Source organism: Hippoglossus hippoglossus, chromosome 21 (assembly GCF_009819705.1).
Source record: "Hippoglossus hippoglossus isolate fHipHip1 chromosome 21, fHipHip1.pri, whole genome shotgun sequence".
NCBI classification, from domain to species: domain Eukaryota; kingdom Metazoa; phylum Chordata; class Actinopteri; order Pleuronectiformes; family Pleuronectidae; genus Hippoglossus; species Hippoglossus hippoglossus.
This window is the reverse complement of record NC_047171.1, coordinates 5898721-5915112: the sequence shown is the minus strand read 5'-3', so window position 1 is coordinate 5915112 and position 16392 is coordinate 5898721. Positions and strand designations below refer to the sequence as shown.

Genomic DNA, 16392 nt, shown 5'->3' with positions numbered 1-16392 from the left:
TATACAACTTGTTTCCAAGATTTCCTTCTGAGAAGATTCTTTTTCAAACTAATAATTTACGACTGTGTAGTAGATGACAGTCCTTGGATGTCCTTTTTTGTAAAGTCTTCATTACTGAAAGAGAAAACACACATACATCCCTGTAGTGAGTCATTATTTTCTTCTATATTTATAATTTTGTTCATTTCAAATTGCGGTAGAAAGATCCTAACAACAGAAAAAGAGATCAACATTTATAATACCAGTATCTTAACTTCCCTCCCTCCAACACTGATGTCTAGTGTTTCCCATCGAGCTCGTCCTATCCAGTTTATTGGAATTGGCTTGTATTCAACTTAACTTTACAGATTACTGTAGATGACTTGCACCCAAGCTACTCCGCTCAGTATAAAATTGCACGGTCAATACCACTTGCAAAGTACTTCTGCTCAGTAACCGAGAGCGTTTGCTCTCTGTGATGCAGTTTGGTTTCCCTGTCGTGTGGAACAAGACAAGAAAAAGAAAGAAGTGTCCTCAACGTCTGTTCCTGAGTTTTTTTCAGAGTAAAACCCGCTTGGATCAATTGTTGCACTCAAGACAGCAATGCACAGGTTTGATTCTGCCATCAATCGCACAGCTTGCCTGAATTCAATCACAGGCCCCAAAAATCCTGTGCTACTGGCTGCAGTCTTCAGCCATTTCCGATGCTGTTATTGCTTTTCAATCCAAGAGGCACAACAGTAAAAAGAAAAGTAACAACAACAGTGAACTTTTGTTACTTGAGGGAGAGTTACAAAGTCCTTCATATACAATAAAACTACACCTTAATAGGACAGTTAACACAAAAAGAACAATGGGATTCAGTCCTAGATTGTGCACGAGCTACGTCACATTAGCACTCATTGTTTTACCTGCAGCTCACTTGAGAGGATTCAAGGATCATTCAAGCCTCTCCATCTGATCCAGCTCACAATCTGTGACACTTTAAAACAAGTGGAGGACAGTGAGCATCAAACATTCAGCATACATCACACATCATGCTTTGTGTGTGTGTGTGTGTGTGTGTGTGTGTGTGTGTGTGTGTGTGTGTGTGTGTGTGTGTGTGTGTGTGTGTACAAAATAACTCAAAAACTCATGGATGGATTTCCCCTGATACTTGGACGGAATATTAGTCCGCAGTGTTTCTCCAGATTAACCTTTGGAGCTGATTGGTCAAAGGTCAAGGTCAATAAAATATGGTACAAAAAACTTTCCTTTGTCTGTGTTGTTTGTCTCCGTCCATGCTGTGTTACTGTCTGTGTGTGTATGCCCGGTTTCAGACATGAACTGCAGGGAACGTCTGTGCAATGGGGTGTGGACTCAATTTGCCTGTCACACATGAACAATGCAGCAGGAGATTCTCCGCCTCAGACGCGTTCAGGTTCAGAGAATAAGGCACAAAGCTCTCTTGACATCTTCATCTATGTCCTCTGCGTGGATGACAGCTTTTTCTTCCTGGGGTATTTGTATTCTGTTTGTTTTTGGTTTTGCAACATCAACACGCCCACTCGCTCGCTGTAAATCCCACAGAGGATCTCCTGCTGTTTTCTCACACGGGCTCATTCAGACATTATCCGGGGTTTGTACTCGGGAAGCAGGCAGGAGAAACTCCAGAGAAGGTCCCGAGCCTCTCACTGGGACATATGCACTTTCACATACAGCCCGTTCAGTGCATGTCTTAAAGAAGTGTGTCTGTCTTGCTGGGTATGTCTCTTCCAGCCTCCAAGTTGACAACTCCTCTGTTACCTGGAAAGCAGGTTTACCCTGAACCTCCTCCTACCAAGTTTCCTTTCCAGTTTTACTTCTTCCTGTACTTTAATCGTTTTTTTTTCCCATGAAGTTTTTAAAGTCATTTGTCACCTGTTATCACACTTCCTGAAATGTCTTTCCTTATCAGAAAATGAAATCTGGCTGCAGTGATTGCCTCTGTAGAGAGAGTAACCCTTTTTTGTTGTTGCCTTTATTAGGGGCCTGTATGTGAATACTATTTTAAGAAACAGAACATATAGAAGAGAGGGGCGGCTGTGCCTGAGGGGTAGAGCGGTCGTCCTCCAATCAGAAGGTCGGCGCTTCGATCCCAGTCTTCCCCATCTGCTTGCTGAAGTGTCCCTGAACCCTGAACCTGCTCCTCATAGAAAAAAGTGCTGCCCATGAATGCACTGTATGAATGGGAATGGCAAACTGTACCGTACTGTAAAACACTTTGAGTGGTAATCAATAAGCACTATATTATATAGACCATTTACCATATACCCTTTAACTATACTGCTCACTCTGTTATTCTATTGCTAGAGTTCTTTCTCTACCCAGTTTGTTTGTTCAGTTAAAGTTCAGTAGACACATTTAATGAATTTAAATCTCATTATACCAGCAATGGTGTCCAAGCCTGAGTCAAAACTCTTTGACATTTACTTGTAAAAAAAAAAAGACTTTCAATGTGAACATTTGAAATAATTGCCAAACATGCCAGCCATGACAACTGATCCTGCTGCGGCTCTATGCGTGAAAATAGATTTTTAAATACACACTTTCAGATGAATGTACAGTACATGGGCTTGTCCGGTAATGAATGATGAATAACAAATGAGCGAACAAAGCTAACTATCATGCAGGTATGTGGCCCAACAAGTTGGCAAACTGGTTTTTTCATGGGCTGTTCAAATGAAATAGTCAGTTTCAGTGGTTGTCGCGTGAACAGGTTCATTCCACCTGACAGATCCTGTCAATGCACAGACAGGAGTTTTATATTTCTAAAAGAAATTGTATTGTAGTTTTAAGTCCTGTTCACTCAGTTGGATTGGAAGGATTGGCCAACACTCTAAAGGTAAGGGTGACTATTCTGTGTTTGCTGAGTTGAGTTTAGCTCTATTTGATTCTTGAAAAGCAATGTGACGGAGTCAGGAAGAAACACAGAAAGCAAACACACCAAGTCTGTCAGTGTTCTGCTATTTGCCATCATCACATCACAGCTTTATGTTTCTTCAATATCTTTAACATTCGTATTGTGATCTTAAATCGCTCAATTTGTTTTCCACTGTCACACGTCATCCAGACATGAAAACCCTGAATTTCTGCCTGCGGAGGACCACATGTGTGCTGCTGGGCTTCACTATCATCTGGTGTCTGAGTTGGCTTTATTTCCTCCCGGTGTGTGTCTTCATTCATCCACCTACATTTAAGTGGCCTCTAAAGCAACATATTGTTTAACAAATCCTGAGCTAATCATCTAATCTAAGATCTAACCTTGGATCTAAGAATCCTAGATCCTGAGCTACTTTTAAGCAGTGTAACTGGTAAATAACCCGACACTTTGTACTGCACAGCCACTGAAACGTACTGATAAAATGGACAATGCTTCAGGTAAAGAAGCAGCTGATTCAATCCAGACCACTACTCTGATTTGTTTTCAGTGGTTTTTACACCTGAAAGTCAGGACCATGGTCCAAACCAAGGTTCAGGTCTTTGTTACATTTGATCCAGTTAGTTTTGGTTTCCCATTGCATTTCAGTGAGTGGACTAAAGAATTTTGTATGACATCATATGTCATGTGGGGATCACCATACGTTAACTGCGTCTACCTTGACTCGACATTGTTCTGTTTGTAGATGAGCGAGAGACTAACATATTGTCAATTCTGCTATTTTATTCACTAACTTCTTAAATAATCTCACTCTGTTAGTCTCGCTCCCAGTATAAAATCATTGTGGTATTACTACCAGCTAAATTTAACTCCTGATCCAAGGCACCTTTCACACCTTACTTTGGTTCAGACTAAACTGAAAAGACTGAAGGTCACGACCAAACACTGTAGATGGGAAAGTGCAATAATAGCTTAATTTGCTCCCATTCAGAATGGACAAAAGTTTTTTGTGTTACAACCACTTTGCTTTGTGTCGCCATGCTGTGTCTCTTCTGAAATGGTTTCAGAACAGTTCCGACCAGGATGACATTGAGATGCTCGGTAACAACAAACTGAAGAGGCATGACAAAGTGTGGATGGAAAAATGCAGGACTGAAGGTGAGAAATAAAAACAAGAAGCAATGAGGTGAAAAAAGAGTGGCCATGATGGTGAGGCAGAGGGATTTTGTAGAATCTCGATGCCATTTAACGTTCTTTAGCTCTGCTTCTCACATGACCTTTAAACAGTAAAGCGAATGTGCAGTTCTTCACCCTGGGCTCCTTTTTCTATTTGGATAAGTTCGAGGCATTGACCACTGTAGTGCCAATGAATAGATAATAATCAAAACCCTTTCTTTGAAAATTCTTACTGTACAAACAGGCTGTTTAACCAACATCCGATTTAAAAATATTGCAGTGACTGTAGATAAGTGACACAGGGGTAGCAACAATCTTTTGTTTTTAATAGGAATATGTTGTAATAGACTTAATTCTCTAAATTCTTCCTGCTCCGCTCTGTCTTCTCTCTCCTTTAACTTATTTGTACACTTCCACTTCCCCACTCCTGTCTCTTAGGCATGAAGAGATTTGTCAAGTTTGTGGATGATCTCCTGGACATTTTGGAATCCTCAAATTATTGTAAGCACACATTTAATATCATAGTTGTTAATATGTATTATTATATTCAATTAAAATGGGAATTTCCCCAACCTCACTGACCAACCACATGAATTTCCCATATGGTTTAATGTGTGGAGCCAATATAACTTCAGATGTGAAACCAATGGGATTAGATGGGATCCAATAGGACTAGGAAACAAGTTGGTTTTACATTTATTCCATATGTGATTTAAAAATGTTTTCAGATGTAAAATCCATATGCTTGTACTGTAGAGGCAGAGCATATCTATTAACTCAATACTCTTTGAATAGTGATTGTACACAGCGGTCGACTGGCTCCACTGTCCTTTTCAGATGCAAGCTTCTTGAAAATGCTATTTTCAAATCAGATGGAATGGATTTTGAAATTAACAACCTGAACTCTCCCCGTCTCAGCCTCTCCTTCACCTCCTCCGAGGGACTACAAAGAAGAGCTGCAGGTAGTCCAGCTCAAAATGAAGGAAGAGAGAGAAAGGGGGAAAATGAAGGATGAGGTGATCAAGCAGCTGCATTCTGATAAACTGCAGCTGCAGCAGCAAGTGGCTCACTTGAAGGAACTCCAGAAGCTGCAGGTGGAGAAGGAAGAGAACAAAGACAGCCAAACCACTGGTAAAATTACCTTTGATCAAATTAAGAGCAGGACACTAACTATATTCACACCTTGTCTGTTTTTAACAGTGAAAAACTCTGTCAGATCAGTACAGAAGAAAGCAATTACATTTAATCAGCATGTGCGAACGCCGTTTCATAGACAAGAAAGGAAATGTTCACAAAAAATGATTCAATGACTTCAATGTATGGCACCATAGATCCCTTCAGTGTCTGTTGCACACCAGTGGTAAATGATGGGGACTATTTTCAGCCGAGGACTTATACATTATCACATTCCAATAACTGTTTTAGTAAACACTGACGTAACTGATTTTAATGTTACTGTAGACAATGGTGTGAAGCTACTGTGAAATCAACAAGGCAAGTTTATTTGTGTAGCACATTTCAACAACAAGGCAATTCAAAGTGCTTTATGTAAAATATTAAGCATCGTGACAAATTATAAAAGCAACATAAGACAATACCTAAAAGTAGCATTTTAAAAAGAAATAATAAAGTTAAAAAGTAGTTGACTACAGAATTAAAAAAATATATATATAAAATAAGAACTAAAAAGGATAAGCATACCGTCAGCAGTTGCTTAGCAACAAGCAGCAAGGTTTGGGTAATATATTAACAATTAAAATACTGTTAAAAATGTTTTTGACTATAGGTCCCAGCCCTGTCATGGTTTCAAAATCGACTAAATCAAAATACATTATAAACTTAAATCCCACCACACTGTACAGTTGTTTATAATTTAGCACACTGTGTTAGTGTAGAGTAAGAATTGATTGTTTGCTGCAGAGCCAACTCACATGCGATGCTCAAAGGTTTATAGACACAGAGAAACATGAAGAGATTCTTATTTTCCTTCGTTTATTTATTTATTTCACTGCTGGAAGGAACTTTAGCAACTGACTCACTGAAGGAAACTACTCATTAATCCTCCCATGTGCCTTCAGGAGATTTTAAAGAATTATTAAAGACAGAATCGATACACACCACAAGTTGGCTGAATCGCTGTCAATGAGGAGTAGATAAAAAAAATAAACAATACTGCCTTAAGCAGCAGGTGAAAACCCGAGGGCTTCACCCTTGAATGTTAATGAAGACTTTTAATGACCTAATGTGGTTTTGTTACATTTGCATTATAGTGGCATTATTTCCCACTTCAGGTCAGCTCATGTTTATTTATGCAGAATGGAAATGAAAGAAAATAATCTACTCCAGTTCTTTTTTCTAATAATATCACCAATTAAAATGAGCATGAAATGACTAATTAAAATGCATACATCGATCATCAGGAGTCTGTACTTCTATCTTCTACCATTTTACTGTTATTATATCTTAATGCATAGAGCATTAATTAGAATAAAAACTGCATTGTTTGTGTTTCACTTTCACGATCGAACGAAAGAGGATGGAAACTGCCCACTGCCACCGATGGATGGATTCCCACAGTGTGAGGGAAAATTGAAGGTAAAACAAATCACAGAAATAGCGATACAATAAGTTTTATGTTGCATGTTGTCGGAACAAATCAGAGTTTCTCAACATAGTTGGAATGTGATATGAGGTAGAGCAGCATTCTTCAACAGTAGCTCATCAGGGATTTATTGTGAAGCTGTTCTTGCTTTAACAGCCTGTTTTGTTTTGAACATTTTGACCTGGTGCTGTTCTGCTCGTCACTATATTGACATTCTTGTGGCCCATGTGGTTTGCTGTTGCTCCAGTGGATGAAGGAGATGTGGAAGACTGATCCCTGCTACGGCAGTTATGGCGTCAACGGGTCCCTGTGCTCCATCATCATTTACCTCAGCGAGGTACCCGAGTGGTTTCAATTTCACATAGCACTTCCTCAGCAACACTGTCATGTTTGTGTTTATGCTTTGGTCTAACTGGCCCTCGCTTCCTCTCTGTGTTGTGTTGAAGATTGAATCGTGGTGCCCTGTGCTTCCAGGTCGATCTTCCTCTTCAGCTCAAGCAGAAAAGTCTGAGGTAAAGACGAGGACAAACAATCCAAGACGGCATGTTATTTGTGTGTATGCGAAGCGTTATTTTTTTCCGTGTTTTTATGCCTGTAGCTTTTACCTCCTTTTCTATACAAGCTAACACACCCACAACAAAGGCGGGACAATTTCACTTGTCACCACAACACCTGACATTTTATTGGTTGGGGAATTTTGACCCAAAAAATCCAAGCGCAGAAGAAGAGCTTAGAAGACATTTCAAGAGTGGAGAGAAGCACAAGGAGAAGAGCTGAAGCTGCTGTGCACTGTTCAAGAAACAAATATATCTGAGTGCAAGCGCCCTGCAGCTTGTGCACAAGCAGGGCAAATCTAAACAAAAGCAGGGGCTGGTTGAGTGTGAGCACAGGGTTTTGAGTGAGACCATTACAAAATCTGAAACATTTTTAGTTGCCTGAATAAATACTACATATTCAAGCACTGTCAATGGCCTTCAAGGTGAAGGAGATTTTAATCCTTCATACTGAATTCCCCTCGGGCTGCTGAGTGGAAAGTGACTCAAATTCACACATATTGACACATATTATTTTAACTTATTCAACTTAATAAAACTCAATATTTAGAATTTATTTATCAGTACTAAAGTTCAACAAAGCAGTGAATTTGTGTTTTGTGGATTTTTGCAGGAAGAGTCTGACCAGGCTGTGGTACGGACCAGTCTGGAGGGTCTGTACCCATCTCTGAAAAACAGAGTCCAGTTCCGGTGGATTTACCAAAGAATTCAAAGTATGGATGAGATTTGGGTCGAGGCCGGACGCTCTCTCTCAGCCAAAAACAACCTCACAGAGCGAAAAGCCAAACACGTAATGTGTACCTCCCCATTGATCCTGTGGACGACTGTTTGCTAAGCTCTGCTCTACTTAGTCCGTGTTGCTACGGCACTCTTACGTTCCAGATATGCAGTTTACCATGATAATGGTGGCAGATTTTCCACTTGAAATTCCTGGCAATTTTTCAGTGGGTTTTCAGTTTGATACGGAAGCAAACAAAAGACTGAAAATCAGCTCTTCATCATCAGGGTCTGACAAACGTCTAATCAGTAGGGATTACATACAGGCCATTGACGACGCTCAACAGCTGGGGCCTAGCCCATAGCCCTATAGACATGAATCAACAGAGAATGATAATGACTGGATTCTGCCAAACGACTTCTTCCTCTCCCCAGATCCTGGTGCATCCTGGAGCACTGACGAACGAATCGGGTTTTAGAATAGCAGACAGGGCCTTCAGTGGCGGGCCCCTTGGGGAACTGGTCCAGTGGAGTGACCTTATCGCCACACTTCACATCCTCGGTCACCACCTTCACCTTTCTGCCTCTATACCTGATCTCAACAAGTGAGTACTTCTGCACACAAGAGGAGCCGTTTGTTGCAGACTGCTGTCCATCAGGATGCTGTTGTAAAAGTAAACTAGTGGGGGAGGACAAAATTAGATTTAAACAAGAGGTTATGGATGAAAAAATAACGCTGTAGTATTTTTAAAGTTATAATCTGCTCGTTCATTTTCCCTTGACTGTTTCTGTGTATTCATTCTACATTTGTTTCTCTGTCTCTTTAGATTTCTTGGCATTAATAAAGAGGGTTGCCCCTCTCGTCAGTCAAGACCAAACACAAAGCTGATCTATACGGACATCATTGGCCTCAGACAGTTTCAGAAAGTACTTCAGAAATCCTGGATCAAATACAAGTGAGTATCATTATCTTATCAGTCGGATGTGCTTGTGAATAATGTGAGATTGATTGAGACAATGTGTCACCTCCCCCTCCTCCTCCAATATTAAAGAGAACCTGTGGTAGCCCTCAGTTGTCATAAAAACTCAAAAGGTTTTTAGTTTGGACGATTGTTAAAATCGTCATGGCAGCCTCCGCAGACAAGACCCGAGGTAAATATAAAGTATTTAAATATAAAGTATTTAAATATAAAGGGTCCATTCTAGTGTAAAGAAAACAACAATTTGTACAATTTCAGCCTCAGATTTTTAGATCACAAATTCCTGCTGCCAGTGACTCATATATCAACAGTACTCTGTTCCATAGACCTCATGTTGTATGAATACACATTGAAACGGAGTCAGTGTTTGGCTCAACCACCAAACGCAGTCAATTTTTAGAGGAATAGAATAATACACTTACTATGAAGCTAAACCGCAGAGTTTTCTTGGCCCCTCTGGTTGTCAGGACGGCTTCAATGCACCTCGCCATTGATTCTACAACTCTGTACGCTGCTGGAGGAATAAACATCATTCTTTCAAAAAACACTGGATAGTGCATTCTGAAGCTGTATACTTAGGTGCTGTGTAGTATCCATGGAGCCTTCACTGTAGCCTGATCCACTTTCCTGGAAAAAACTATAAAACTATAATTTGCAAACTGCAACAATTGTGTTATTCTTGTCCATGACTCTAAGTGGCCAAAAGGCAACAACAGGTGCCAGATTTATTTTGTTAACTTGCCAGATTTTAACCGTTTTTCACATAATTTCTTTCACAGCTTAGATGTTCAATTGGGTTGAGATCAGATGAGTGTGGAGGCCTGATGATTCATATTGTTTTTATAATCACACATTCATGGATCCCCTCACACCCCTGAGGGGACATAGTTATTATGGAGACCAGTTTCATTTTGATAAAAAACGTTTTACGATAAAGGTGATCACTCACCCAAATCATACCTTTGGAAGGAGAACACTGAACACACTTCACTGCCACCTGAGTTTGGGAGAGATCTATTAGTTTGAAGAGAAAATTGTGCAGATTGGATTTGCTTGGAGTGTATGGAAACTATAGCGGTACATTATAGATTCCCATACTGCTTGTGCTGGCAGTCAACCTTCAATCAACTGTATGTCCATGTAATCTTAAATCTCATGCATGAACATTTCTGTAAATTGAATGGAATGATGTGTGGGTTGGGAACAGCATGCGGCTGCACCTCAACACACATACTTTGATGTATGAATGTATGTTCTTTTCAGTGTGAAATTCAGCTGCACATACTGAAGCATTCACATCGTACTACACAATGGCGAAATATGTGGTTGTTTCCAGTAATGCAGTACACGGTACTGTTGACTGAGTGGCTCCAGTTAACCCTTACATACTGTTACATACCTTCAAAGTACAATTTTGACCCGGGCCAAGAATTCCCTCATAAGTCTCTATACCGAATTTTGAAGTACAGATCTATTTAGAATGTATAAATAGTCTATCTCTCATTAATAAATGGATCATTAATCCTTTATTAATCTTTCAGAGAGCAGGGAGAGTGTATTTTTTAGGTTTTACACCGTTTTGCTTCCTCATCTTACCTTTATAATCTCATTTCTGGTTTAAGTTTGAGATAACACGACCGATCTGATCACATCCAACGTTTCTGTGAAGAATTGAAAACTTGGCTGTGAGGCAGAACACTGTGACTCTACATAACTGATGCTCTCGTGGTCGAGTGGGAGCAAATCCCAGCAGCTGGTTTGTAAAAGCCTTTGATTGCAGCATATTAATGCGAATGCTTTTGAAACGCTATGTTCAACAATAATCAGATGTGATGTCCAGGCGTCCGCTTGCTGAGGTTGGGTTTTCAATGCGCCCACATCACTGGCCATCTTTTATTTCATTGTAGCGGATGCGTTTTGATAATGGAGCTACAGGTTGTGTTATTAAAAAAAAGTACATGTTATTTCCCATTAATTGCTGTAAGTGTATTATATGTGTGATGTGTTTGTGTGTCCACCAGATGCATGATGCGTCTGTTGGACTCGTTTGGCACTGAACCAGACTTCAATCATGCAGTTTGGGCCCAGAAGCAGAAACTTAAAAATCCCTACGGTGGCTTCAGCCTGACCCCAGCGCAGTTCTACACCCTGTTCCGTACGTCTTTCTTTTACAGCATTTCATTGTGTGTTTTATATCGCAGACTGTATATAGAGATGGACGATGTGTCTCCACTTCCTCTTACTATCCAGAAATGAAGCTAAAATAGCCTGGATACCGACGCGGCCATCTTGCGCGTTTGGGGCCAGAATCTGCACAGTAGCAATTGAGGGATGGAGCTGCAGTAGCAAGGTCCCGTTTATATACGCTCTCGACCAATCACGAGTCAGTCTCAGCTGTCAATCATGACGTTTTACTGCGTTATTATAGCATCAAAGAACTAATTAAAACCCAGTTCACTGAAAAATTACCCTTTGAACATATATACGTCAAATCACAGAAAAAGTGTTCAAGAGAAAGTAATTTGACATGTACTTTGACTTTTTAGTTTGGTCCATGTCCCATCCATAAATCTGGAGGAGGTGGGGTTTATGAACTATGCTTCAATCAGCCACTAGGTGGCAATCGAGATGCTTTGGCTTCACTTTAGGGGAGCATTCATGTCGTCCATCTTTATATACAGTCTATGGTTTATGCATGTTGCTTGATCTGAGATTCCATTATTATTATTATTAATATTATTATCGTACGCAGCTCATACACCAGATAACACCTTCCTGGGCTTCGTGGTGCAGCACCAGATGAGCTCTGAATTCACTGAGCAGCTGCGGTCGACCGAGAGGAGAAACCAGGCTCTTGTGTATGGAAAGAGAGGCCTCTTCTGGGAGGTAACAGCAAGCAGGCGCTGTGGTCACCGAGAAAAAACTATTTGTCATACTTCTTTAAAGTATCCTATGAAAAGTGTATTCCTTCAGGCAGAAAATATGGCGGAAGTATGCAAAAAGGTGAAGGCCCTCTTTAAGTTTTAGTTACTGTTACATTCCTTTAAAATACGTTTGTCTCCCCATTTCCCCGTTTGCATGTTTACTTGTTTGTGAATACAGTCTTTGGGTGTTTATATTATTAAGTGTTCAGAATTCAGACAACACCATTAAATATACGCACAAGGGAGAGGTGTAATATATGTGACGTCCACTGATTCTTTTTCTTCTCCAGTGATTCACTCTTGTTCTCCTCTGCTGTCCCGCCGCAGGGAAAAGAGGCTTATCTGGACATTATCCACAAGCACTTGGAGATCCACGGGACGGTCAAAAACCGCACTAAGATCCCGAGCTATGTGAAAAACCACGGCATCGTGAACGGGACTGAGGTGCAGACCCTGCTGAGACAGAGCAAGGTAAAGGCAGAGAGAGGCGAAGGGGGTCAATTAACCACGTCACAGTCAATTCACATGTTCCACATATCGCTCTTAGGTTTACTCTTGTGTATTGTTGACTTAGGCTCCACTTCCTCATGCTAAATCTTTTATTATATTTCTTTTCTCTTATATAAATCCACTATGTTAAAAAGCATTGCTTTTCTCTCTGTCCCAACCTGGGTCTGCACATTTGATGTAGGCGACAAAGTAAAGACATGACCACAAAGCATGACCTTAACACTTAGCTGCAACTATTAATCTGAAGTCTGAATCATCCAGACTTCTTCCCAATAAGATAAGAAGACTTCAGATAGTTCAGATTCCAGCAGCACATTCAGCTGTGAACTTTCCATTCAGACACTAAATGTGTTCTGTGTCAGTTGTTCAACATTCTTCTGAAACCAAGTGATCTTTCCTCTGAGATCACCTTTACCAGGGATTTACATTATAAGAGAACCAGAAAAGTGACACTTTGTAAGGTGGCTCTACCACACAATACTGAGCTGACACTTTAAAAGACACTGTTCTGTGCAGGGAATTCATTCATTTAATAATTTACCATTGTTTATCAGGAAAAAGTCATGACAATGTGAAGTACTTTCCTGACATTATACGGATTTTATACATTTAATGTGGATAATTAGTTGTGTATATTAAGTTTGTAGTATTCAATTACAGTCGAGGAAGTTGTTTATTGGTTTGTCAGCAAGAGTTTGCAAAAACGACTGAACAGATTTTCATGAAACTTGGTTGAAGGATGGAACACAGGCCAAGAAACAGCTAATTAAATGTTGGTGTGGATCCAGAAAAAAGGGCAGATTTCTCTTTTACATTGCAAATCGTTTCTTTTGACATTTTCACAAATTTCCTTGGGAATAATTAATGGATTTTCATTATTACATATTTTTTTGAATAAGGCCTTGGTGGAGGCATGTGCTTTACTGCTGTATTTACTCTACTGTGCAAAGATTTCTAGGACGAAAAGTAAAGTAGCTAAGTTTCAGAAAAAAAGCCATGAATTATTTTTGATAATTACCGAATATACACAACTAGTTGATTAGTCAAACTATGATCTGGTGTTAGGAGCCTTTGGCTTTAAAACAGCTCCCCACACACGCCTGCACACCGTTCTTCAAGATATTTGGAAGGTGGGTGGAGTGTCCTCGGTGTATCAGGTCTGTTTAATCCCACACTGACTCCATTATGGTGAGATCAGATCTCTGTGGGGACCAGTCTATCTGCTGCTACTTGTTCATTTTGTTATTGATCGAAAGTTGTTTGAAACTCGGGCTGAATGTTTAAGGTGGTTGCTGCGGAATAACTTGGGGACCAGCATCTGCATGAAGACTGAGGATCTTATGTGTCTAAAATGTTTGCACAGTACTATATGTTGTTTTATGTGGAAACAGGGATTTCCAGCAACACAAGCAGATCTTTGCTTTGAAGGATTAAATAGCTATTTGCACTGCTCATCAATATAACATATTCTGTTTATGCATCAGTGTACAGTAAGCAGCATTGGATGTTTCTTCATACGTCCACAATGTGGAATAACTAGAAAAAAATGCTGTTATTCATCACGTCATGTTTGAAAATAATTAGAACATAATAGAAATGAGTTTGATGGGTCAGTTTTAAACCCTGATAACCCTCCTGTGTATAAAAGCAGGAACTGTAGGAGCAGTCATTTCTTGTGCTGGTGTTGGCTGGCACCTTGTGGTGACAATAGACAAGTGCATGCGCTTATCATACATACTATAAATATAATAGATGTTGTATACATGTGTTAATAACAGTTTTTTTTTTTATCTGTGGTCTTTAGGTTTTTGTGGGGCTGTCTTTCCCATATGAAGGCCCCGCCCCTCTGGAAGCCTTAGCCAATGGCTGTGCTTTCCTGAACCCGAGGTTGCACCCCCCGCTGAGCAGCTTGAACTCAGAGTTCTTCAAAGGAAAGCCCAACATCAGAGAGGTCCGTGTTCATGTTCCAAGCTGAGACACTTCCTATGATATATTATTCAAAGATATTAGAGCATTTTACCTTCGTGGAGTCAAACCTCAGTGAAATGAACCAGTTTTTTTTTTTACCAGGAAGTTATTTTCTGACAGTTGATCTGTTTGTGTTGTAGGTGACATCGCAGAATCCTTATGTTGAGGCCATAGGAGAGCCATACGTATGGACGGTGGACATGTTCAATGAGACGGAAGTAGAGAAAGCTCTCACTGCTATTCTCAATCAAAGTGTACGATTATTTCAACTTGGTACCTCATCCACTTGTTTCTCAAACAGCAACGTTTCTCCACCATCACACTGAAGCGAAGCTATTTGCATCTTAAACATTCCACTTCCACATTTCAGATTGAGCCCTACCTTCCCTATGAGTTCACGTGTGAAGGGATGCTCCAGAGGCTCAGCGTCCTGATTGAAAAACAGGTTGGAGCCTGTCTGTGTAATTGCCAAAACGATAGAGAGGAAATAGATTTATGATTAGAAAAAGATAGATGGATATATTTTTTTGCTTTAGGACTTCTGCTCCAGTGCAGGGAGGTGGCCCCCACTGAGCGCGCTCCAGGTTGTGAAGGCGGAGCCGGGCGTTTCCTGTAAACAGACGTGTCAGAGGGTGGGGCGGATCTGTGAACCTGCGTTTTTCCCGCAACTCAACAGTGTAAAAGATCTTGCCGAGTAAGCTAACACACACACACACACACACACACACACAAACAGATTTCTAAGTTACCATTAAACAACTTTTAGGAATGACAATAGATCGGATATAGTAAAACTGATCGTATGAGTCAAATCCGACCTTTTCTTACGTCTTTTATGCAGAATTCCCACAATATATATACACATTATTCAGTTGCAAATGATATAGCTCGTTCTTTTTTGCCACAAATGATGAAAAGATGTTTAATTTCACTGTGATGTGCCCCGAGGATACATAGAGATAAGTTTCAATTTCAAGACGTGGTGGTCAGCATAAATATTCTGCCTTCAAGTCAAACGTTACCGTCACACAAGTCTTTTCATTGTCTTCCACTGTCTTTTGTCGCTGCCTTTTCACTCCTGATGTGACCTTTTGCAAATATATAAAATAAATATCAGGTACACTAGAAATAGAGGAAAGAGTAACTGAGAGATCACAAGACAAAAAAACAGTCAAGTGCTTTTGACCCTTTCCATTGAAATTACAATCTTAATCTTTATAACTTCGTTTCTAGCTGTTGATTATTGCTTCTTTTGGTTTTTCCAGACATGGTGTCGATTGTCAAACATCAGAAGTGTCCAACAGTAGCCTGGTGTTTCCTGCCTACAACGGTACCAAACACTGTCTGTTCCAGTCGGACCCCCTGCTCTTCAGCTGTGTGAGATCCAACCAGTCCCTGATTCGCATCTGCCCCTGTAGAGACTACATTAAAGACCAGATAGCCTTGTGCAAGGCATGTGTCTAACAGCTGGTCGTCACTCGCACATTGACGTTCACACATACAGCGCCACCGGAGAAACTCTGCAGGATCTCGTTCCTCTAATCAGACACATATTAGTGTTAATGATGACACTCACACTGCACGTGCTCAGGTCGATCCTCGCCCCACCAGGAAGTCACAGGACACTTCAACATCTGTCAGTATTTCAATCTTTGTCATGTGTATAGCTACAATCTCCTGTCATGGCTGATAGCGTGCTAAGGAAGTTAAGCAGCCATATACAACAAAGAATACACAATTTTTAAATGAATTTATACCCCAAATTTTTTTTTTATATGCTGCTTTTTATATGGTATGAACAGAACAGAATGCAATGTCCTCCTGCAGAATTGTTTGGAGGTTCACATTCACTTCGAGTGTGACAAAAAAAAAATCAGTGTTTTTAACTGTTGCAGTTTTGTACAATAAATATATATGTTATATTAAATATGTTTAATCCAAGTCTGCTGCATTTATAAAATGTGTCACTCTTCTTATCTCCGACTGAAATATACAGATAGAATCTGTAAGTTCTGCAATTCAAGGCATATTCTATGCATAAAAATACAATACTCAAATATCAGACATGTTAATGGGACTGATA

At 40.1% G+C, this 16392-nt stretch overlaps 1 protein-coding gene across 1 annotated transcript; it reads left to right on the top strand.

Annotated features, from left to right (window-relative positions):
• The first annotated feature begins 2624 nt into the window (after positions 1 to 2624).
• LOC117754947 (alpha-1,6-mannosylglycoprotein 6-beta-N-acetylglucosaminyltransferase A-like) lies at positions 2625 to 15813 on the top strand. The gene is made up of 19 exons (XM_034574310.1): positions 2625 to 2630; positions 3946 to 4036; positions 4493 to 4555; positions 4973 to 5185; positions 6588 to 6649; positions 6904 to 6993; positions 7103 to 7130; positions 7373 to 7404; positions 7830 to 8000; positions 8363 to 8532; positions 8755 to 8883; positions 10929 to 11062; positions 11660 to 11793; positions 12159 to 12302; positions 14146 to 14292; positions 14450 to 14563; positions 14680 to 14754; positions 14846 to 15003; positions 15575 to 15813. Exons 1-19 carry the CDS (start codon positions 2625 to 2627, stop codon positions 15771 to 15773), a joined length of 2160 nt encoding a protein of 719 aa, XP_034430201.1. The 3' UTR covers positions 15774 to 15813.
• Positions 15814 to 16392: the final 579 nt, after the last annotated feature.